Source organism: Mobula birostris, chromosome 7, assembly GCF_030028105.1.
Source record: "Mobula birostris isolate sMobBir1 chromosome 7, sMobBir1.hap1, whole genome shotgun sequence".
In the NCBI taxonomy this organism is placed as follows: Eukaryota; Metazoa; Chordata; class Chondrichthyes; order Myliobatiformes; family Myliobatidae; genus Mobula; species Mobula birostris.
The window spans coordinates 50,476,381-50,500,375 of NC_092376.1; the positions used below are offsets into that span (position 1 = coordinate 50,476,381).

General features: G+C 38.9%; 1 protein-coding gene across 2 annotated transcripts; it reads right to left on the bottom strand.

Annotated features, from left to right (window-relative positions):
- Positions 1-405: 405 nt before the first annotated feature.
- kbtbd3 (kelch repeat and BTB (POZ) domain containing 3) lies at positions 406-23,700 on the bottom strand. 2 transcript variants are annotated; one of them, XM_072263114.1, is made up of 3 exons: positions 23,575-23,700; positions 15,235-15,465; positions 406-10,693 (listed from the first exon to the last, which is right to left on the bottom strand). In XM_072263114.1, exons 2-3 carry the CDS (start codon positions 15,438-15,440, stop codon positions 9,094-9,096), a joined length of 1,806 nt encoding a protein of 601 aa, XP_072119215.1. In that variant the 5' UTR covers positions 15,441-15,465; positions 23,575-23,700; the 3' UTR covers positions 406-9,093. The 2 variants fall into 2 exon arrangements, with proteins under 2 accessions (XP_072119215.1, XP_072119216.1); XM_072263115.1 differs by lacking the exon at positions 23,575-23,700 and adding an exon at positions 22,625-22,655.
- Positions 23,701-23,995: the final 295 nt, after the last annotated feature.

The window sequence follows — 23,995 nt, forward strand, 5'->3', positions numbered from 1 at the left end:
AAATGGTATCAAAGATTTATGCATAAAACAGTGCAGTCAATTCAATATTTGATCTGGAAGCTCATTGTTAAAAAGTCACCTTGAGGAAGATAGTAGCAATAACCCTCTGTATTTGATTGCAGCAATTTTACAGTGGGTTGTAAAGGGGAAGCATTTCTGTACTTGCAATTGCATTCATATGTTACAAAACACTACTGCTTAACAAAAAATTGCAATTCTACCAGTAAACATCATTTTAAGCTGTTCAGCCTTTTTATATTCTAAACTAAATGTAAACCTGAGCTTTCATTTTTGACATCCACAGATAATAAAGCTGCTAGCTACTGCTATTGTAAGTAACCTTCATATATAGAGTACTATTATCTATCAATGTTAAAGTTCATTTGCTCACAAAAACATGTGTATAATTATTACATTTCATTTTTTAATAATTTATATTAATATGCTTGAAATTGTTCTTTTACAATCGTTAATTCAAAACTTCTATCAGAAAATGAAGTTTCCTGGGTAGTAATACTTTCTTCATTTCCCTGATCATTATGGTTCAATATTGTCAGTCAATCAGGATGAAGAATCTTTGTCATCATCAAAGGCAAAACACTTCTCAGACCTGTTTTGCCGTAAAAATGAGAGCAAAAAACCATGTCATATTTACTTTATTTCCTTACATTAGCGAGGGCTCATTTTGGTTCATTGAATCAAAGGCAGATTACAGAGCAAACCCATTCATCTACTACTTCTTCCTGCAAACATTCATTTTGGATTTCCTCCAGCTTTTACCATCCACCTACACACTGAGGGTAATTTACCAGTACAGATATTGTTGGGGTGGTGGAAGGAAATGGGAAATTGAGATAGTCACAGGAATATTAGAACAACATCAGAATTGAACCCAGATCTTTGGAGCAATAAGGCACTGGCTCTATTAGTTTTGTCACTGTTACTCATTACTTTCTGTCTGGTATATTACTCTGTATGTATTATCCGCACCCTTCCAGCATTGCTATACTGGCATTGATGATATGCAAAGAACAGAACTGCACTTTGTAAAGAGGAAATTGTTCATATATCTAATCTTAAAGAATAAAACACTAATTATAATGATACATTTTTAAAATTAGTTGGAAAAACATGATTTTTATTTTCAGCTAGTTATGTTTAGATAGTTAAAATTTCAGCTAGGGTTGCCAGAATTCACAAGTACATCTTCAGGACATGTCTGAAGAAGTGACCTCAATGGCCATTAACAAGGCAACTTCAAGGCTTCCAAAGTTACCAGTAGGAAATTGGGAAAACTCCATGGAGTTTCCAAGTAACAATATGGACCAAAGTTATCAACGTTCTAAGTAAATTGATTATCACAGTAAATACAAGAAACACAATAGAACCAATGAAAGACCACACCCAACAGGACAAACAACCAATGTGCAAAAGACAATAAACTGAACAAATACAAAAAGAAAATAAAATAAATAACAATAATAATCCCAGAAAAGTACAACACAGACACAGGCCCTATAGCTCATCTAGTCTGTGTCGAACCATTTAAACTGTCTATTCCCATCAACCTGCATTGGGACCATAGCCCTCCATACCCCGACCATCCATGTACCTATCCAAACTTGTCTTAATCATTGAAATCAAGCACACATGCACCACATGTGCTGGCAGCTCGTTCCACACTCTCACAACCCTCTGATAAGAAAGTTTCCACTCATGTTCCCCTTAAGCTTTTCACCTCTCACCCTTAACTCATGACCTCTAGTTGTAGTCCCACCATACCTAAGTGGAAAAAGCCTGTTTGCATTTACTCTATCTATACCCCTCATAAATTTGTAACCTCCATCAAATCTCCTCTCAATCTTCTACGTTCCAAGGAATAAAGTTCTAACCCTTTCAATCTCTCCATATAACTCCATCCTCCAGACCCAGCAATAACCTTGTAAACTTTCTCTGTACTCTTCCAACCTTAATTACATTTTTCCTGTAGGTAGGTGACCAAAAGTGCACACAATACTCCAAATTAAGCCACACCAATGCCTTATACAACTTCAACAAAACATCTCATCTCCTGTATTCAATACTTTGATTTATGACAACCAATGTGCCAAAAACTTTATGACCCTATCTATCTGTGACTCCACCTTCAATGATTTATGGACCTGTATTCCTAGATCCCTTTGTTCTACTGCACTCCTTGGTTGGTCCTACTGAAGTGCAAGACCTCTAACATGTCTGCATTAAATTCCCTTTGCTATTTTTTCAGCCCATTTCTCCAGCTGGTCTAGATCCTGCTGCAAACCATGATAGTCTTCTTTGCTGCCCACGATCTTGGTGTCACCCGGCATGCTTATTTTATTGGTTATATATATTTAATTAATAGTAAATAAACAAACAAGCAAACCATAATTATCAAGAGTATGAGATGATTGTTATTGTTCACTTCCTGTAGGGCTGGAAAGAAAACTGATAGCTGTCTATTAACTCACCCAGTGCTACTCCTTAATCAAATGTTTCATTCTGCCTGAAGTAAAAATTAAATTAAAATCTCCAAATTTCTTTTGACCTTGTTCATTTTTTTATTCATCAGTTCTCATGCATCTATAGATACTACAAGTTATGATATAAAAAACAGATGATAAGTTGAAGTTAGTAATACAATATTTTAACCGTGCAGAATTTTAAGATTATGCTCAAATCAATTTATGTACCCTCTGTAAACCTGAGATCAAAACTGAGCCTGTCCTAATTCACACCTCTATTGTCATTAGACTATTCTAGCTTCTGATCCAGAATTCTCATCCTGATTTTCCTTCTTAATGTTTATGAATTTCTTCAGCCTGGTGATATTTCTAGCTCTCTTCAATTTTGTTTTTTTTAAAAACATGTCCCTGTTGTACACAAGTAATAAGATCTAGGATCTCTCCTTAAACCTTTCTTCTAAAGTTCCTAACACTGCCTTATGTTGTTTGGTGTTAATTGTGTCTTTTAATGATCTGACATGCCATATGGTATTTTGTTTTCGACGAAAGTGCTATATAAATTGTAGCAATTTTCAAAGATATTATGCAATATACATGCACATTTATAAAAAGTTACTGTATAGAATTGTAACTCTCAGATAGCTATCAAGATCTCGAGAATTAAAAGTTCACATTACTGCATTTTGAAGAAATGTCAGGTGCTCTCTTGAAGCTGCTTATTTTTACATTAAATGCCAATTTGACTCATCACATCAAGTTGTGCTGAATGAACTCAATAAAATTCGATGATGCCAAGTGCAAACGATAAATGGTTACAGTTTTTAAAGGAACATATACACCAGGAATCTGACAGTAAGTGGAGCTTTTGAAAGTCTTCTTGCTGCTTTATTCCTTATTTAACTTTTTTTTTACTTTGCAGGAATTAAAGTCTAGAAATTTGGGTATTTAAGTCATCCCTAAGATGGGAAAGAAAGGAAACTGATATATTGTATAGTACTGATTGGAAATGAGGCAATAAGTTTTTACAGGTTTGCTGTGGTGAACATGGAATATGTAGAACAGAGTTTGCTTATGTTTAGTTCATAGAAGTTTTGTATTGTACTGTGACTTTCAAAATAAACTGCAACTGCCTAATTCAGCCTTCTAAAATAAAACAAATAGCCATGTCTCCAGCTGCCCATATTTTTTAGCTGTGGGTATTAATGTAACCATAGGCCTAAGTTTAACTGCAACAAACAAATGATGACTTGTACTTTACATAAAAATTAGTAAGTACATCAAATTCCGCTTTAGTCAGCAGTTACAAATTCTGGAACTGAAATAATTGCAGGGTTTCTTGGAAACAAGTTACAAATGACTGCACACAAGATCATCATGCGCTGCCATTCCTCAAAAGAAAAGGGGAATCCTTTTTAAAGTACAGCTGTTTTATCATCGTTGCCAGCTTGCAAGTTGTAATGTCAACGCTGAAGCATTTGCAACATGTTAAACCAAAAGTGGACAATAAACAATCCATCTTGACTTCCGTGAGAATCTCCCTCATTTTAGAAGCTAGCCTTCAGCTGCAATATTTCAATTCACTTCATATGGTAGTGAGGCTACAGGACCAGGCAGCATTCTTCAAAAGAAAAAGTGCGATAGATGGGGTGAATGACAGTATAATTACTCTTACAAGTAAGTTGTTCGCCAATGCCTAGTAGAGTTTCTGGGACCACTTGGCTGAGACATCATCGCAAACCAGTTGTAGATATGACTAAAAAGTAGAACTCAAGAAGTAAGTTCAGAGAAGTGAGCACAAGTCAACAGATTGATGAAGTACCCTCCACTTCCCTGGATGAGTGCAATTTTAGCAATATAAAGAATTCAACAGCCTCTTGATTGACACCTATTCACCATCGTAAGTATTCATTCTTTCCACTCTTGTTCAGTAGCTGCCATGTACTCTGTACAAACAGCACTGCAGTTACTCACTTACAATACTTCACCAACACCTTCCAAACAGATGACATGCATCAAAATGAAAACAAAGATGAGAAGGAACTTGGGAATATCACCTGCAAGTTTCCTTCCAAATCATATACCATTCTAATTTGTGAAAATACTATTAAGACCCATTGTAACTGGGTCTAAATCCAACAGCATTGTGGGACTAACTTCACCAGGAAGACTGCTGTTACTCAGGAAGGTGGCATTCCACCACCTTTCTCCAGGGCAAATATAAGTAAGCAGTAAACCCTGGCCTCGTCAATGCTGCCCACATAATGAGAAACTAATGAATGAAAATACATATCTATGGCAACAAACATGATGCATATACGTAAATTTTGTCAATCCAATGAAAGGCACATTATTACCGAACAATAGGGGGAAATCTTTTGGTACAGATTCTTCTTCATCGCTTTGAAGGAACATTTCTGGCTGAATGGATAGACAAAAAGCACCACACCGAACACTATAGGAAGAGCACACAAATGTCATCCTCAAACAGAGCTTTCAGTACCTTGACAGAACTCTGTATTTCTTCAGTGTGGGCCATGAAGAGAACTCAACATGTTTGCAGACCAATTTAGTAGCTCAAAGAAAGAAAAAGGAACCAACAAAAAAAATCATCCAATGAAAAAGGGCTCAAGGATAATAAATGTAGTGGGGCCAGATGAAGTAAGAAAACGACTTATGTAACTGTTAGTTACCTTTTTCCTTGTGTAATGTTCCCCATGCAGATACATACACCTGTATTAATAATCATTTCTATTTTATGGAAGTCCATGCACTGTACAATATGAAACCTCTATTTATTGACAAAGGTATCACCTTCCTCTTTTGCACAGAACACAAAGCATAGGTTTGTTAACATCAGCATTTTGAAGCTTGTGGAGATTATAGAGTAAGTGAATGAATAAAATCAAATTGACAGAAATCAAAGTGTAAAGCCACTGTCTCCTATCTACAGGAGCTAACTGCGGCATCCACAAAGATCATATGCTGTTTTGAAAAACTATCAAATAAGAGATAATCCAATACCACCAATAATTTCAAACAATTTTCTTCGTATTAGATAAACCTTTAAAGTCACCACTCTGACTTTTACTTTAGAGAAAGGATCCTAACACCCAGACTTTCACCTAATGAACCATATCCTCAGCTATTCTTTTCACTAGCACATCTTAACCTATGCTCTATAAATCACCATAAATTTATCTGAACTGAAGTGTTAATTCACATGTTGGTGCCTCCAAAGTACAACAGTGCCCCCTTTTGACTACTGATTTCCTTCAAGGCTCTGAATCTTGGCAACAAATACAAAGGGAAAATGTTCATCTGTTTTGAAAAAAAGTTATACAGATGACTGGCAGCACAGAAATGTTAGTTGGTAAAAGAACAAAAGTGAAAAGCAAACTTGCTGAGTTTTGCTATGAGCTGCTTGACACTGATCTTTTTTTTAAATCGATAATCAGAAAAGGTCAACACGCTTCAAGATTGAAATTCTTTTCCTTCAATGAATTGGAATGTTAGCATGTGGTACTTGTAAAGAATTATCTTGTGAGGAGTTGTACATCACTGAAGAAAATTCATTTAGTGTGCATGCTGGAATGAAGTACAAGCTGAGAGAAGAATGGGAGAGTTATTCACGTGCAATGGTGTGGCTTCAGTGAGAAGCAAATGAGTAAATTCCATAGACAAGAGTAGTTTCCATTTGCAGTCAATTGAACAGAGACTGCTTTTTGACATGTATTGTGAGGCCATCTGCAACAGGTGACTGGAATAGGGGAAAGTGCTGGGACAATGACAGACTAGACCAGATGAAATAAATGAGTACTTCACATCAGTCCTCACTGTGGAAGACACTAGCAGTGTGCCAGATGTTGACGTGCGTGAGGGAAGAGAAGTGAGTGCAGTTACTATTACAAGGGAGAAGGTGCTCAAAAAGCTGAAAGATTTAAAGGTACACAAGTCACCTGGTCCAGATGAACTGCATCCTAGGGTTCTGAAAGAGGTAGTAGTAGAGATCGTGGAGGCATTAGTAATGATCTTTCAAAAATCATTGGACTCCAGCATGGTGCCAGAGGACTGGAAAATTGCAAATGTACTCCACTCTTTAAGAAAGGAGGAAGGCAGCAGAAAGGAAATTATAGACCAGTTAGCCTGACCTCAGTGGTTGGAAAGATGTTGGAGTCAATTGTTAAGAATAAGGTTATGGAGTACGTGGTGATGTAGGACAAAGTCAGCCTGGTTTTCTAAAGGGAAAATAATCTTGCCTGATGAACCTGTTGGAATTCTTTGAGGAGATTACATATAGGATAGATAAAGGGGATGCAGTGGATGTTGTAAATTTGGACTTTCAGAAGGCCTTTGACAGGGTGCCATACCTGAGGCTGCTTACTAACTTAAGAGCCCATGATATTACAGGAAAGTTACTGGCATGGTCAGAGCACTGGCTGATTGGTAGGAGGCAGCGGAGTGGGAATAAAAGGATCCTTTTCTGGTTGACTGCCAGTGACTATTGGTGTTCCACAGGGTTTGATGTTGGGACCACTTACTTTTATACTGTATATCAATGTTTTAGATGATGGCATAGATGGCTTTGTTGCCAAGTTTGCAGCTGATATGAAGATTGGTGGAGGGGCAGGTAGTGTTGAGGAAACAGGTAGGGTGCAGAAGAACTTAGATTAGGAGAATGGGCACGAAAGTGGCAAATGAAATACAATGTTAGAAAATGCATGGCCATGCTTTTTGGTAGAAGAAATAAACCTGCGGACATTTTTATAAATGGGGAGAAAATCCAAAAATCTGAGATGCAAATGGACTTGTGAGTCCTTGTGCAGAACACCCTAAAGGTTAACTTGCAGGTTGAGTCAGTGGTAGGGAAGGCAAATGCAATGTTAGCATTCATTTCAAGAGGTCTAGAATACAAGGGCAGGGATGTGATGCTAAGGCTTTATAAAGCATTGGTGAGCCCTCACCTTGATTACTGTGAACAGTTTTGGGCTCCTCAGATGTGCTGGCATTGGAGAGGGTTCAGAGGAGGTTCACAAAGATGAATCCGGGAATGAAAGGATCATCATACGAGGAACGTTTGATAGCTCTGGGTCTGTACTCATTGGAATTTAGAAAGATCAGGGGGGGATCTCATTGAAACGTTTCAAATGTTGAAAGGCTGAAACAGAGTAGATGTGGAAGATGTGGAAAGGATGTTTCCCATGGCGGGAGAGTCTAGGACAAAAGGGCACTGCCTCAGGGTAGAGGGGTGTCCATATAAAAGAGAGAGGTAGAGAAATTTCCTTAGCCAGAGGGTGGTGAATTTGTGGAATGTATAACCATAGGCAGCTGTGGAGGCCAGGTCATTGGGTGCATTTAAGGCAGAGCTTGATAGATTCTTGATTGGAGACGGCATCAAAGGTTACAGGGAGAAGGCTGGGCAGTGTTGCTGAGGAGGGGATAAAAAAAAAGGATCAGCCATGATTGAATGGCAGAGCAGACTCGATGGGCCAGTTGGTCTAATTCTGCTCCTATGTCTTATGGTCTTTGGTCTTTTAAATGGAGAGAAGTAAGTGCAGTGATGGCCACATACACGCTTAAACACAAAAGGTATTGCAGGCCAAATACAACAACAAAAATATATTCACTGCTTTTTGATGGCTTTATCAAGTTATCAAACCCCTGTGGCATTGAACTTTTGTACTCAGAACACAGCTGCAAGCATATGATAATGTCAGCCATCTCCTAGAAAGTTTCACAATCAATTCTTTATAGATCCCAGTGCAATTCAAAAGAATGAAAATGCATACTTTTGCCTTTAAAATGCTCACCAGGAGCACCACTGATATGTCACAGAATCAGAGAATTCATTTTGCGGGTCACTGAAAGCCTTGCAAATACACACAACCAGCCATCATTTTTCAATGGGTGAATGAACATTCCTTTTTGAAATCAAAATACTTGCCTAAAATATCGGAGGGCAGGCTGGGGAGGCTATACATCACAACTGTGAACAAGTGTTTACTCACTAGTAATGATTATTTATGCTTAAAAGTCAATATGCTCTTCTGATGTTGGAAACAATGAAAATTAACCCCAGATTGTTCCCATGCCAAGGGAGAATAGCTATTCACTGCTCTCCACTGATGTATGTTACAAAATGCATGAAGAGTTACTTCAAATAAGAAAAGGATTAAACACTGTCAACTGGCCTGTAAAAATTAATGACATGGAACTCAAGTTGAAGACAGATCACGGGATAAGGAACCAACATATACTGTGTTCATGGAATCAAATTCCAGCCTCTATCTATGAAGTACTGCAGTAAAGTGGTTAAGCTACTGTACTAAACAGTCAAAGATCTGGGCTGGAAAAGAAAATTCTCTGCTGGTGTAGAAGCATACATCTGACTCCAGACATAGAACTGAATGAATTGAATATTCAAGTAATTAAATAAAATCAGGAATCTTGAAATTGGTCTTACTAAGAAAAACTGATTGCCACAAAAAAAAAACATGGGGGAAGGAAAAGGTGTGCTTGGAAATGAATATTTTAAGTTAAAAAGAGCTTAAATTAAAAAAATAGAATTTAAATAAATAATTGGACTAAATAATTTGTCAACTAACAACAGTGATTATAATTGAGCTTTCCAGGGATCTTGATATCTATTGAACTGAATTACTTGACAATGAAACTCTGTTAAAGCCCTGGGCATTGGAGATACTTCCTCCCATTCAGATCTACTACTGTGGTACACTTGGACCTCATCTGTAATTTCATCAGGAGCATAATCCCCACCCAAAATATAAATTTTGTCTGCAATCCCAACAGCTCCAGCATTGAAACCTGCACATTCAAATGAGCCCTCACCTTTCCAAACACAGGTATCTGGACAAAAACTATAGACTTTGTAAGTAGAAAGATCACAAATATACAAAGTGCAGTTTACTGGGACAGCTTTCACTAGAGTAGCATGAAAAAACTGGCCAAATTCTGCAACAAGTTCTGACCATTGATCGGAAGACACATTGTATTTGAAGAAACAATCCAATGATGGATTGAAGACATCAGCTATTTCTACCTCAGATCCAAGGACATATATAATGTCATTGCAGGCACTTGCTTCTGGATAATAAATCCCTCTTGGCAAATGACTCACTGATCTCCATTCTTTGGTAAGAGGATTGTAAGCTTCAACATTTAAGAGAGTCCGGATTTCTCTTGCTCCTTTGGTTTTCCCACCTACTACAAAAAGCTGGTTCATCGCGATAACTGATGTGTGCATGGTCCGAGAGTTTTTCATTGATGAAACTGGATTGAAATTGTTGGTCCTTGGACAATAGCACCATGACTGATCAGTTGCATCATGACATCTTTCTGCAATATGGAGTCGTATGGATCTACTGCAACTAACATTACATCCTCCAGTAATAAATATTTTTTCTCCAAAGGTGACCAAACTTGATCCAGGAAAATCAATAATATTTGTAGCAGGCAATTCTTTCCAGGTATCACTCTCGATGTTATAACAGAATGTATGTTTAACCATACTGGTTTCTTCTGTTTTGTGAACAAATATGTATTTCTCTGTTGTAGATGGTCTTGCATCGGGAAAGAGCCCATTAAACTCCTTAAGTTTGTTCAGAGCATCATTAATAGATTCTATGCATTTAGGATTATTTACTAATAAACTTTCAGATTTCATAAAATCCTCCAGGGTTTCTTCGGATAGCTGATGCAACCTTACCAGATTAATCAGCTGAGGCAAATGTTTTTCTCTTGAATCAGCATCATATCGAGTCCAGAGAAGAAGGGCATTCAGAACAGTGTCCTCATTAGGGACATGCAATGCATCTGCTTCAAGGCATTTTTCTAGCAGTCCAGCATTCATTTCTAAAAAGTCATTTGATTTTAACAGCAGAGCAAAATGCTGCACTACAAATAACAAAGCATGATTGTACAAAGCAGTAGAACCGTAACTTTCAGACAAAGACAAAAGTTGTAAGCAATTGGTGAGATCAAGGGTTTTGATAAGAAATTCACTGCAGGCTTTAGCTAGTAATGATACTTGAAGAAATGAAGACATCTGAAAGAACATTTCAACATTGGTCTCAGAAATCTCTGCATGCCCTGTGTAAGCAAAATCCAGAAATGCCTTCACAGCCTCCGGAGACAAATTAGTGATTTTTACACTCCCATCATCTCTTTCCCTCATGTGAACTTCAAACATGGCTCTGTAAGGGAAAAAGTAACATGGCTACAGCCTTTAAATGGATATTACAAAACTGAAACTCAATAATTTCTTAAATGATATGCAGTATTTTGATACATAATACGATTTGCAATATACTTCACAATTTCTCAAATCACTTTTAGTAAGGTTTTGTACAAATTTACAAACAATATTTTATTTTACCCAACAGTCAAAATCTACATATACTAAAACTATTCTTCAAGATCATGCAGAAAACTGAAATTACAATTTCTCCAAATATTTTTGGAGCAAGCATAATGCAGGGTAATGGTGAACAACCACAACAATGATATAGCATTTTAATAATGATGATGTTAATGATGGAGGTCACAAAAAAATTGTGAGCATTAAATGAGAATACCTAGGGCAGTAAGGAGGTTATGATATCCAATGCCAATTTGACCAAAAATCCCAATATTAGGCATCCTACTTACTATCACAAACAAGAGAAAATCTGCAGATGCTGGAAATTCAAGCAACACACACAAAAGGCTGGAGGAACTCAGCAGGTCAGGCAGCATCTATGGAAAAAAGTACAGTTGACATTTCGGGCAGAGACTCCACTGAAAGGGAGTATTACTTGCAAAACTCAGCATTTACTGTCCATCCCAAACTCCTAAGTGAATTAAGTGAGCGGTTGGGCTATTGAAAGAGGCTATTAAGTATCGACAACATTGATGATGGTCTGGGCTTGTTATCAGGCCAAAAAGAATAAGGATGGCAGTTTGTTTGGCTAAAGAATATTAATGAATTAAATATATTTTTAACATCAGAATGGTGGCTTTATGATTTTCATATAATGGTTAGATTCGAAGTTGCACTTCTAAATTGATGAACATGTAAAGGAATAGGTTATCACAAGTAAGAGATCTGGTATTGACTGATGCACCAAATGGCCTTCCTCCACATCTTCATAAAATAAATTCAGTAGTCCAGGCTTCTACTTAGCTATATGCCACTCACATAAGGGACATACCATAAGGGGCATACTTCTGGAAAATACAAGTAAATTAATAGAACAATGCAAATATATGCTAAAAGAATTTCTTTGTGTAGGGTGAAGGAGAATTAGCCTACGTATATTAATATTATTAAGCATTTCTTACATTATTATTACAATATTTTAATAGCTGCTAATTAACATTGCAAATTTTGCATAAAATGACAAAAATGGATTGCAGTTGACAACTTAGTAAAAACACATGCCGGAAACATTAAGCAAGCTAAGCAACATCTGCAGAAAGAGAAAGTTACTTTTCAGATCAAATCTTTGCAGAAAGGGGAGAAAACAATTAAGATTGCAGTTGCAGATAAAATTAGGGAGATATAGATAGGAAGAGGAATACATCTGAAAGAGCAAGGCTAGGACTGCCATGGTTGATTAGCTGTCAATAAAGTCATCCAGTTGGTAGGTTAATGAGAGAGGTTACAGGGAAAGAACACAAAAGAATAACATTAAAGCTAAAAAAAAAAAGCAGAACTCAGAATCAGAATCAGGTTTATTATCACAGGCATATGGAATTTGTTAACTTAGCAGCAGCAGTTCAATGCAATACATAATTTGGCAGAGAGAAAAAAAATAAAAAATAATAATAAATAAGCAAGTAAATCAATTACATAATTGAATAGATTAAAAAATCATGCAAAAACTGTATATTAAAAAAAAGTGAGGTAGTGTCCAAAGCTTCAATGTCCATTTAGGAATCGGATGGCAGAAGGGAAGAAGCTGTTCCTGAATCGCTGAGTGTGTGCCATCAGGCTCCTGTACCTCCTGCCTGATGATAACAGTGAGAAAAGGGCATGCCCTGGGTGCTGGGGGTGCTTAATACTGGACACACTGCTTCCTAAAGATGTCCTGGGTACCTTGTAGGCTGACTAGATTTACAAACTTCTGCAGCTTCTTTCGGTTCTGTGCAGTAGCCCCTCCATACCAGACAGTGATGCAGCCTGTCAGAATGTTCTCCACAGTACAACTGTAGAAGTTTTTGAGTGCATTTGTTGACATGCCAAACCTCTTCAAACTCCTAATACAGTATAGCCGCTATCTTGCCTTCTTTGTAACTACATCGCTATGTTGGAACCAGGTTAGATCCTCAGAGATCTTGACACCCAGGAACTTGAAACTGCTCACTCTCTCCACTTCAGATCCCTCTATGAGAATTAGTGTGTGTGCCTTCAACTTACCCTTCCTGAACTCCACAATCAGCCCTTTTGTCTTACTGACGTTGAGCGCCAGGTTGTTGCTGCGGCACCATTCCACTAGTTGGCATATCTCACTCCTGTGCGCCCTCTTGTCACCACCTGAGATTCTACCAACAATGGTTGTATTGTCAGCAAATTTATAGATGGTATTTGAGCTATGCCTAGCCACACTGTCATGTGTATATAGAGAGTAGAGCAGTGGGCTAAGCACACACCCCTGAGGTGCGTCAGTGTTGATCGTCAGCGAGGAGGATATGTTATCACCAATCCGCAGACTGTGGTCTTCCGGTTAGGAAGTTGAGGATCCAATTGCAGAGGGAGGTACAGAGGCCCAGGTTCTGCAATTTCTCAATCAGGATTTTGGGAATGATGGTATTTAATGCTGAGCTATTATCGATGAACAGCATCTGACATAGGTGTTTGCGTTGCCTAGGTGGTCTAAAGCCATGTGAAGAGCCATGGAGATTGCGTCTGCTGTTGATCTATTGTAATGATAGGCAAATTGCAATGGGTCCAGGTCTTTGCTGAGACAGGAGTTCAGTCTAGTCATAACCAACCTCTCAAAGCATTTCATCACTGTCGATGTAAGTACTACTGGGCGATAGTCATTAAGGTAGCCCACATTATTCTTCTTAAGCACTGGTATAACTGTTGCCTTTTTGAAGCAAGTGGGAACTTCTGCCCATAGCAGTGAGAGACTGAAAATGTCCTTGAATACTCCCGCTAATTGGTTGGCACAGGTTTTCAGAGCCTTACCAGGTACTCTATTGGGACCTTCTGCCTTGCGAGACAGTCTAACATCAGCCTCTGAGACAGAGATCACAAGGTCATCAGGTGCAGCAGGGATGTTCACAGCTGTAGTTGTGTTCTCCCTTTCAAAACGTGCATAGAAGGCGTTGAGTTCATCTGGTAGTGAAGCATTGCTGCCATTCATACTATTGGGTTTCACTTTGTAGGAAGTAATGTAACCCTGCCAGAGTTGCCATGCATCTGATATCGCATCCAACCTCAATCAAAATTGTCTTTTCACCCTTGAAATAGCCCTCCGCAAATCATACCTGGTTTTCTGGTACAAGCCTGGGTTGCCAGACTTGAATGCCACAGATCTAGCCTTCAGCAGATGATGTACCTCCTGCTTCATCCACAGCTTTTGGTTTGGGAATGTACAGCAAGTCTTTGTGGGCACACACTCATCCACACAGGTTTTAATGAAGTCGGTAAGAACTGCAGCATTCTCATCCAGATTCATAGATAAATCGCTGAATACAGTCCAGTCCACCGATTCAAAGCAATCCTGTAGGCGCTCCTGTGCTTCCCTTGTCCATACCTTCTTGGTCCTCACTGCTGGTGCTGCAGACTTCAGTCTCTGCCCGTACTCAGGGAGTAGAAGTACAGCTAAGTGATCAGACTTCCCGAAGTGAGGGCATGGAATAGCACAGTAGGCATTCTTGATGGTGGTGTAGCAATGGTCCACTGTGTTGTTTCCTCTGGTATTGTAAGTGGTCTGTTGATGGTAGTTGCTTAGTGATTTTTTCAGACTGGCCTGGTTAATATTTCCCGAAATGATGGTGAAGGCGTTAGGAAATGCTCAGCAAATTATGTTGAACTAAAAATTAAGAAAGAGCCTCTGGAGAACAAAAAACTGAATAATACAGATAACCAACAGCAAACTGGCCAACTCTGATGCAAAGAAAGAAAAAACAAATAATCTGAAACTGCTGAATTTGATGGAGTACAATAGGCTACAATATGCTCAGATAAAAGATCAAATGCTATTCCTCAGATTTGTGCTGTGTTTCGTTATCATACAGGACGCCAGACATTTAGGTCAAAGTGCAGTGATATGTAGAATTAGAGGAACATTTCACTGTATGTTTTGATATACATGTAATAAATAAATCTCAATCTAAACAGGCAACTGCAAGCTTAGGATTGCAGTTGACAAGTTAACACAGCAGAATGGTTATCCAATTTTCTCTTGGTTTTCCAATGTAGGGGAATGCAGTACACTAGATTAAAAGTTCACTTTAATTCACTATCCCTTTTTAACCTATTTGTCTGTGTCTCCTGCAATTCTCTGTAACTTTAAAAGTTACTTTTTTTTTGCTAATTTCCAGTTCTAATAAAAAATCTTCATCCTACTCTTTCTACAAATACTGCCCGATTTACCAAATGTTCACAGCATTTTTCATTTTCATTTTAGATTACCAGCATCTGCAGTTTTTTTGATTTTCAAACTTCACTTAATATTTGCTATAAAAATACTGTACCATAACACTGCAGAGAAGCAATATTTAAAGGCTGCCCTTATGAATTTACCTGAAGAAATCACTGCATGCAGCAAGAATACACCTGTGACATGGGAACTTTTCTCCTTTGACAAATATTGTGAAATCAAAGAATACATTCTGCTCCCGGAAGTTCTGAAGTACATTCAAAACCTGCTGTCCATGAGTCTCAGCCAGCAGAGAGATAGCTCTCTTCTCAGTCACTCCATTGCAAACAGCCCTAGAAACTGAATCCATGATTGACTTGGTTTACTTCTCTAATCTGTAAAGAGAAAACATTCTATAAATCATTTTCACAAAGACACTTTCAAGAAGTTCATGAATAAAAATAGAAAATGCAGGAAATGTATAACAGACCTTAACAATTAAGAACTTAAGTCAATGTGATTTCACCACATGATGGGAGTTTTAAAAACTCATTATTGATGAAATTCCTCACCTGCAGTAATTGGTTGAGTCAAGTTCCTTTGTTCAATAATTTATCTGAGCACAAGTAAGGAGCCACCCAAACACAGAGTTCCATGGTGATTTAAAAAAAATCACAATTTACACAGTGATTATTATATTCTAAGCAAAGTTTGCAACACCCAGTTCCAGGGGTACACATCATTAACTTCCCAACATATAGATATGTAGCTTTCACTTCTTGACCAACCCAAGGTGATCCATATGTAATAAGGCTTTACTTTGTTTCTATCAGTCGATGCCACATCTACTTGTAGGTCATATGCACTCAACAGGCCTGTTGTTAGTACTACACTTCCACTGGCAAATTGCATTTATAGACCTGTTGAAATTCACAGACTATCTATCTGGAGATAAAAAGCTAGTTATGTCTTTCCTATATATCTGTATCTGTGCTGTCCTGCATGACAGATCCTAGGACGTTATCTTCGAGAAAACATTCCAGAGGGATGTTTCCTATTGTTTGTGTCCTCGCCAGGTCAGACGTTTAAAATGACAGGGATATCTGTTTCACTACATGTTATATAAAAGTCTGTAAATGTACCAAAAGGTATAAACATGCCTTAATTCTTCACTTATCTTTATTCATAATCAATATTTATGATTTACTAATAAGACCAACTATTTCTTGATCATAAAGACATTTTACTCAGAAGTCTGGGAGGTATACAGCTATTTTAAGTAAGTTGTGCATGAGTTTACCTTTTAAAATTTTGATTGTATCGGATTTTAAAAATGTTTAAAATGATTTCAATCCTTCTTTAGTTCACTGTAAATAATACTTTAAACCTGACTTTAGAAAAAAATTTTTTTCTAATTCTGTAAGCATAAACAAACAAATGGTCATCCATTTCCAAATGAGCTATCACAGAGAGGTGTTGAATAGATGTCAACCATATCTTAGAAAGGGAAGTCAAATAATTAAGTACTTCTGGACTTATACCTCAGTACCTCTGCGAATACATGGTTCCTCCATAGATAGTTAAGTGCACCAAGTTCCTTGGAGTACACATCACAAATGACCTCACTTGGTCCCTCAACATCACCTCCCAGAAGGCACAACAGTGCCTCTACTTCCTAAGGAGATTGAGGCAAGCAAGGCTCCCCCTCTTACACCCATCTTAACTGAATTTTACAGGAGTACCATTGGGAGCGTCCTGACAAGTTACATCTCTATCTAGCATGGCAGCAGCTGAGCATTAGAACATAGAACAGTACTGCACAGTACAGGCCCTTCGGCCCACAATGTTGTGCCAACCCTCAAACCCTGCCTCCCATACAAGTCCCCACCTTAGATTCTTCCATATACCTGTCTAGTACTTTCTTAAACTTCACTAGTGTATCTGCCTCCACCACTGACTCAGGCAGTGCATTCCACGCACCAACCACTCTCTGAGTAAAAAACCTTCCTCTAATATCCCCCTTGAACTTCCCACCCCTTACCTTAAAGCCATGTCCTCTTGTATTGAGCAGTGGTGCCCTGGGGAAGAGGCGCTGGCTATCCACTCTACCTATTCCGCTTATTATCTTGTACACCTCTATCATGTCTCCTGTTATCGTCCTTCTCTCCAAAGAGTAAAGCCCTAACTCCCTTAATCTCTGATCATAATGCATACTTTCTAAACCAGGCAGCATCCTGGTAAATCTCCTCTGTACCCTTTCCAATGCTTCCACATCCTTCCTATAGTGAGGTGACCAGAACTGGACACAGTACTCCAAGTGCGGCCTAACCAGAGTTTTATAGAGCTGCATCATTACATCGCGACTCTTAAACTCTATCCCTCGACTTATGAAACCTAAACCCCATAAGCTTTCTTAACTACCCTATCCACCTGTGAGGCAACTTTCAGGGATCTGTGGACATGTACCCATAGATCCCTCTGCTCCTCCACACTACCAAGTACCCTGCCATTTACTTTGTACTCTGCCTTGGAGTTTGTCCTTCCAAAGTGTACAACCTCACACTTCTCCGGGTTGAACTCCATCTGCCACTTCTCAGCCCACTTCTGCATCCTATTAGTGTCTCTCTGCAATCTTTGACAATCCTCTACACTATCTACAACACCACCAACCTTTGTGTCGTCTGCAAACTTGCCAGCCCATCCTTCTACCCCCACATCCAGGTCGTTAATAAAAATCACGAAAAGTAGAGGTCCCAGAACAGATCCTTGTGGGACACCACTAGTCACAATCCTCCAATCTGAATGTACTCCCTCCACCACCACCCTCTGCCTTCTGCAGGCAAGCCAATTCTGAATCCACCTGGCCAAACTTCCCTGGATCCCATGCCTTCTAACTTTCTGAATAAGCCTACCGTGTGGAATCTTGTCAAATGCCTTACTAAAATCCATATAGATCACATCCAATGCACTACCCTCATCTATATGCCTGATCACCTCCTCAAAGAACTCTATCAGGCTTGTTAGACACAATCTGCCCTTCACAAAGCCATGCTGACTGTCCCTGATCAGACCATGATTCTCTAAATGCCTATAGATCCTATCTCTAAGAATCTTTTCCAACAGCTTTCCCACCGCAGACGTAAGATTCACTGGTCTATAATTACCCGGACTATCTCTACTACCTTTTTTGAACAAGGGAACAACATTCGCCTCCCTCCAATCCTCCGGTACCGTTCCCGTGGACAACGAGGACATAAAGATCCTAGCCAGAGGTTCAGCAATCTCTTCCCTCACCTCATGGAGCAGCATGGGGAATATTCCATCAGGCCCCGGGGACTTATCTGTCCTAATGTATCTTAACAACTCCAACACCTCCTCTCCCTTAATATCAGCATGCTCCAGAACATCAACCTCACTCATATTGTCCTCACCATCATCAAGTTCCCTCTCATTGGTGAATACCGAAGAGAAGTATTCATTGGGACCTCGCTCACTTCCAGGATGCTCTACAAAGAACCGTGAGAATGGCCGAGGGGATCTTAGAGGTCTCCCTACCATCCAATGGGGATATTTATCCAGAACACCGTGTACCTAGGGCCCTGTACAGGATTTTAGCCAATGACCTTTGCGAGACTATAGAATTCTGTGTCTGTTGTTAGTTCAGCAGAGGATCGTGGTACTGCCCCTGTGGAACAAAATTCTGAATAAAGGGTCAAAATATCTGAGTGATTAACATCCTGCACCTTCCTTTAATTAGCAACATGCCTAGTGCTGATCTTAGTGCATAACACAGCAGTGTAAACAAGACGGAGACAGTGAGGGTCATAAACTGTAGAGAGGACCCTGTGGGCTGTCAGTTTCTGACAATTAAACAGTGTGTATGGTTTTCCTTCACCTGTGTAGTAATAACATATAAAACAAATTATACTTTTGTACTTTACTGGATCTAAGGATTTAATGAACCTTCTTTATACCATAAATAAAGACTCATCATTTGGCCTGGGTTCTCAGTACATTTGCAATAATCTATCCTAGTTTCAAGGATGTTCTGACAAACTACCTCTGTGTGTTGTGGGCAGAAAAATGACTGTCTCTGGCATTTTCATGGGAATTGATAAGATGCACAAGATTAATTTTTTTAAAAACTTTGATGTAAATGACTTTCGGTGTGCATGTATAAAAAAGGCTGTGACTATTGTTCTTTGGAAGGCTTGACAATCGCACCGTTACTGAGTCATTCTTCCCTTAGTCATGAATAAAGGTATTCCCTAGTCACTTCAAAGTCCATGTCCAATTTATTAATTGAAATTCCTTAGCAAATTAATTTCCCTAACAGGCCCACACATCCATCCAACATCCCCTTTGACTTTCTACCATCAGGCAGGAGACTCCAATGCACAAGGACAAGAACGGTCAGGATTGGAAACAGTTTCTTCCCTCATGCAATTAGGTTTCTGAACTCCCTGCCACATTGCATTCAAAGTGTCACCAATTAATCTGTTCTGAAACCTGACAATATTTATTTATTTATGTGTAATTCATCATCAGATTTTACCCTTGCTTTCCTAAGTTATTGTGTGTTATATGTACGTTATGTGTAATACTGTTCTTTACACCCTGGCTTAGAGAAATGTTGGCTCATTTGATGATAAACATGTACCTAGTTAAATGACAATAAACTTGACTTGATTTGATTCTAGGATACCTGACTGTTTAATCTAAAATAAAATAAAATAAAATATTTTTTCAAAAGTATTCAACATCACATAGCACTTCCCTCAAAAGTAGACTCAGATTAGTTTGGAATACACATGGAGTCACATAGTATGGAAACAGGGCCTTCAATCTCCCATATTTAAGCTGATTATCAAGTATCCTCAGTACTAATTAATTTACCAGCACTTGGTCTGTAGCCTTCCCTGCCTTGACGATTCAAGCACTCATCAAGATATTTTTGAAATGCTGGGAGGGCACCCACCTCCTCAGTAATGTATTCCAGATTGCAAATCTGCCCTGAGTGAAAAAATAATCTGCAGTTCTCTTTGTTCAAAAGGGTTAAAAATGAGTTCATCTCACTATTATCCTTTTGGATACCACTATTAGATTCTCCCTTCAGCCTCCTCTAAAAACAAACCTAGACTATCCAACCTCTCCTCATAACTGAAATGTTCCATCACAGGCAACATTGCGATGTCTCCTCTGAAACCATCTCCAGTGCAATCATGTCCTTCCCCTAGTCTATGGACCCCTCAGTTAATGTAGGGGTCCACAGCATAAAAAAAGGATGGGAACCCCTGTTCTAGTGTGAACTGCTTACAATTCTCTAGCTGAGGCTTAATGGAAGTTTGTCTACATGCCTCTCTACTCTTAAAATATATGCGCTGGCTAATGAAAACCACCAACCCATATGACTTATTCACTATATTAACTACCTGTAGTGCTATGTTCAAGGAGCTATGGACACATTTGCCAAGGTCCCTCACATTCATGGTGTATATACTACCTTGTTAGACCTCCCAAACATCATCATTTTGCACTTCTTGGGATTAAACTCCATCTGCCATTGCTTTAGCCAATTTATCAGTTGATCAATATTGTCTATAATGTAAGACCATCCCTCTATCAAAAACACTCACAACTGTCATTTTATCTTCAAACTTACTAACTGTACCTCCTATATTCATATCAAAATCATTAAAGCATATGGCTAATGGTAGGAATCCCAGCACCAAACTCTTTGGTACAGCACTGGTCACAGGCTTCCAACCATACATTTTCATCCCGTCTCCTTTAACCAAGCCAACCTTTGATTCAATTTGCCAACTTGCCTTGCTTCCCAAGGTCTTTAACTTTTTGGACTATCCTGGGACTTTGTCAAAGGTCCAATGAAGTACATGCAGACTACATCAACTACACTACCCTCATCAATACACATTGTTGATTTTTTTTTGAAAAAAAAAACTTTTAATTAAATCATTCAGACCGGATCTCCCAACAACAACCCCAATGCCCACAATCCCTGCTTCTATTCTTGGATTGCTGTCTTCGGCCATCTGGCACAATTTTAAAAGACTTTCCAGCATCACTCACTTGCTTCCCATAACAATGGAGAAATATCTCATCCACCTTAATAACCTCCGGCAGCTAAAGACATTTTCCCAGGTGAAAATATCTAATACAGTGGTGCACAATTTTAAGGTGATAAAAGGAAAGTATAGCAGGGATGACATAGGTAGTTTTTTTTTTAAACACAGAGAGTGGTACGTGCATGGAATGCGCCACCAGGAGTGGTTGTAGAGGCAGATACATTTGGGGCATTTAAGAGACTCTTAGACAGGCACATGGTTGAAAAAAAATGGAGGGTTGAGGGGGAAGGAAGAGTTAGATTGATCCTACAATAGGTTATAAGGGGAGTACAACATCATGGGTCAAAGGGATTTACTGTTCCACTCAGTAGCCATTTTGTTAGATACACCTGCCTGTTAATGAAAATATCTAATCTGCCAATCACATGAGGCAACAACTCAATGCATAAAAGCATGCAGATATGGTCGAGGTTCAGTTCAAACATCATAATGGAGAAAAAACATGATCTAAGTGACTTTGAATGTGAAATGATTGTTGGTTTGATATCTCAGACACTGCTGACCTCCTGAGATTTTCACGCTAGTCCAAAAGGTTAAACAGTTTACAGTGAATGGTGTGATACAGTGAGCGGTAGTTGTGTGGGCAAAAATGCCTTGTTAATGAGAGGTCAGGAGATAATGGCCTGACTGGTTCAAGCTGACAAGAAGGTGAAGGTGAGTCAAATAACCATGCATTGCAACAGTAGTGCACAGAAGAGCATCTCTTAATGCACATATCAAAGCTTGAAGTGGATGGGATACAGAAGACCATGGACATACCCTTAGTGGTCAGTGAGGGTTCATGATTTCTAAGATATCAAATGTGTTGACCTTTATAAATGATAACATGTTCTGGAATATCCTCATCCTCCTATGGTACCTAAATGAACCTTCCCTTTCTTCAGTTACCCTCATGCTTTTAATAAACAGAGAATTCTAAGGGAATTTTCTTAATCTTGTCTGCCAGTGATACTTCATGACCCCTCTGTGCCATTCTAATTTATTTTTTAAGCTTACGTCCCTTCCCAATATATTCTCTATGCCATGATGTTTCTTTTCTCCCCCCCCCCCCTTATCATACCCCCAACATTCCTTTGTAGATTGCTGAATTGAAAACATCCTTGGTAAAAGATGAACTGCATGTTTCAGTTTTGCAGTAAGAATGGGTATCCAGGCTGTTAAATAAGTTATTACAAGTTGTCAAATAATTTTATGCAGATAAAAAAAGCATCATAGCCACTCAGGTGACAATGTGACAGAAATATTTGGCGATATGGAAATAGGTATTTCTTTGTGTATTGATGACCGTTTTCATGCTCATAGATCAATAAAATGCTAGAAAATAATTTTAATTGTACTCCTTTCTCTGTGTGTGAACTGAAAATTCATAACTGGCAAATTCAAAAAGAGCAGTGGCTCATGTGGTCACCTTGGGTCTTACAGAAATGCGTAGTCATACACTGAAATCTTGGACCTAGAAGAACCAATCACATCAATGTAAGTTTGTGTACGGATACGGACGGATTTGTTAATCATATTCTTTGCCCCTCCATTGTCTTTTGTCTTATCAACATAAATATGCGAATTTTAGAAGTTACCTTGAAAGCATAAAAATGGAAATAAATATTTACCGATGTACTCCTTTCTGAAACAATGCATTCAACAAAGCTGTCGTAATATACTGAGGAAAAATAGCGAGGAAAAAGAACCCAGTATGGTCTTGTCAAGTTATGCGGATCATGTTACAAGTAATTTTGGAATAAACAGAAATAATTTGTTTTTAAACCTGCGCCTTGCTTCGTTAATTGACAACGTTTAATACACAAACACAGCCGCCAACTGAAAGATTAAACTGAATATTTAATTCAATCAACATTGGTTCGATGGTGGTTCGATGCAACTAGAAAGTTCCATCGTTTTGACTGCATTTTCCATTAGCTTAATTCTGCACCTATCAACACTTTCCAATAAATAAAATGGTGAAATGGTTAGCATCCACCCTATATTTGTCCTTTACAAATATGTAATTGGTCTAACAGGAAAACACTTAAAATTTCCATTGTGAATTCGGTTAGGCCAGAAAATTAAAATAAGATTCCCATTTGCTGCGTTAAAGAAGTAACAACAAAAGGTGCCATTCTTATTTTACCTTTATGCAAAATTTGATTGAGAACAAGCACTATTAAAACATAACAGCGCCATGTTTTGATTTTCACCAAAGACCTAAAATAGTTTTATGCTACTGAAAATGTTCATGGAGCCCCATATTAGCAATAAGCCGCTTTATCCCGTACGTCCACTCACTACTTCATCCTGCGCCAAGTAACCGCCACCCTCCTCCCGGGATTTTATTGACAATAAAGTTCAAATCCGTCCTACCTGTATTTTGTGTCGAACACGGTTGACGAGGTGCCTGACACAAACGGAGGGAGCACGGCCTGATCTGACAGAGTCACCACAGAACACCGGTGCTGAGCCCGAGGACCGCACTACCCTAGCGACCAAGCCGGCCCGGACGCGACGCAGCGGCAGCAGGCGCCGGGCGGATGTGACGAACCAGGTGCCGAGACGCGACCCTGGAAGGCGGCTTGGGTGACTGGCGGTGCACGGAGCAGGGTCTTAGTGCTGTGCTGCGACGTTAATTTCTGCATTGAACTTTAACATCCTATTACGCTCTGGAGGTTTGGGTTGATGTAACTCTGCCTTAGCCAGTATCACTTGGCTCATATGAATTTAAAACACGAGCCACTGCAATACAAATATACCCGGCCGACGAAGTGAGAGTTGTGCAGCGTGGTGC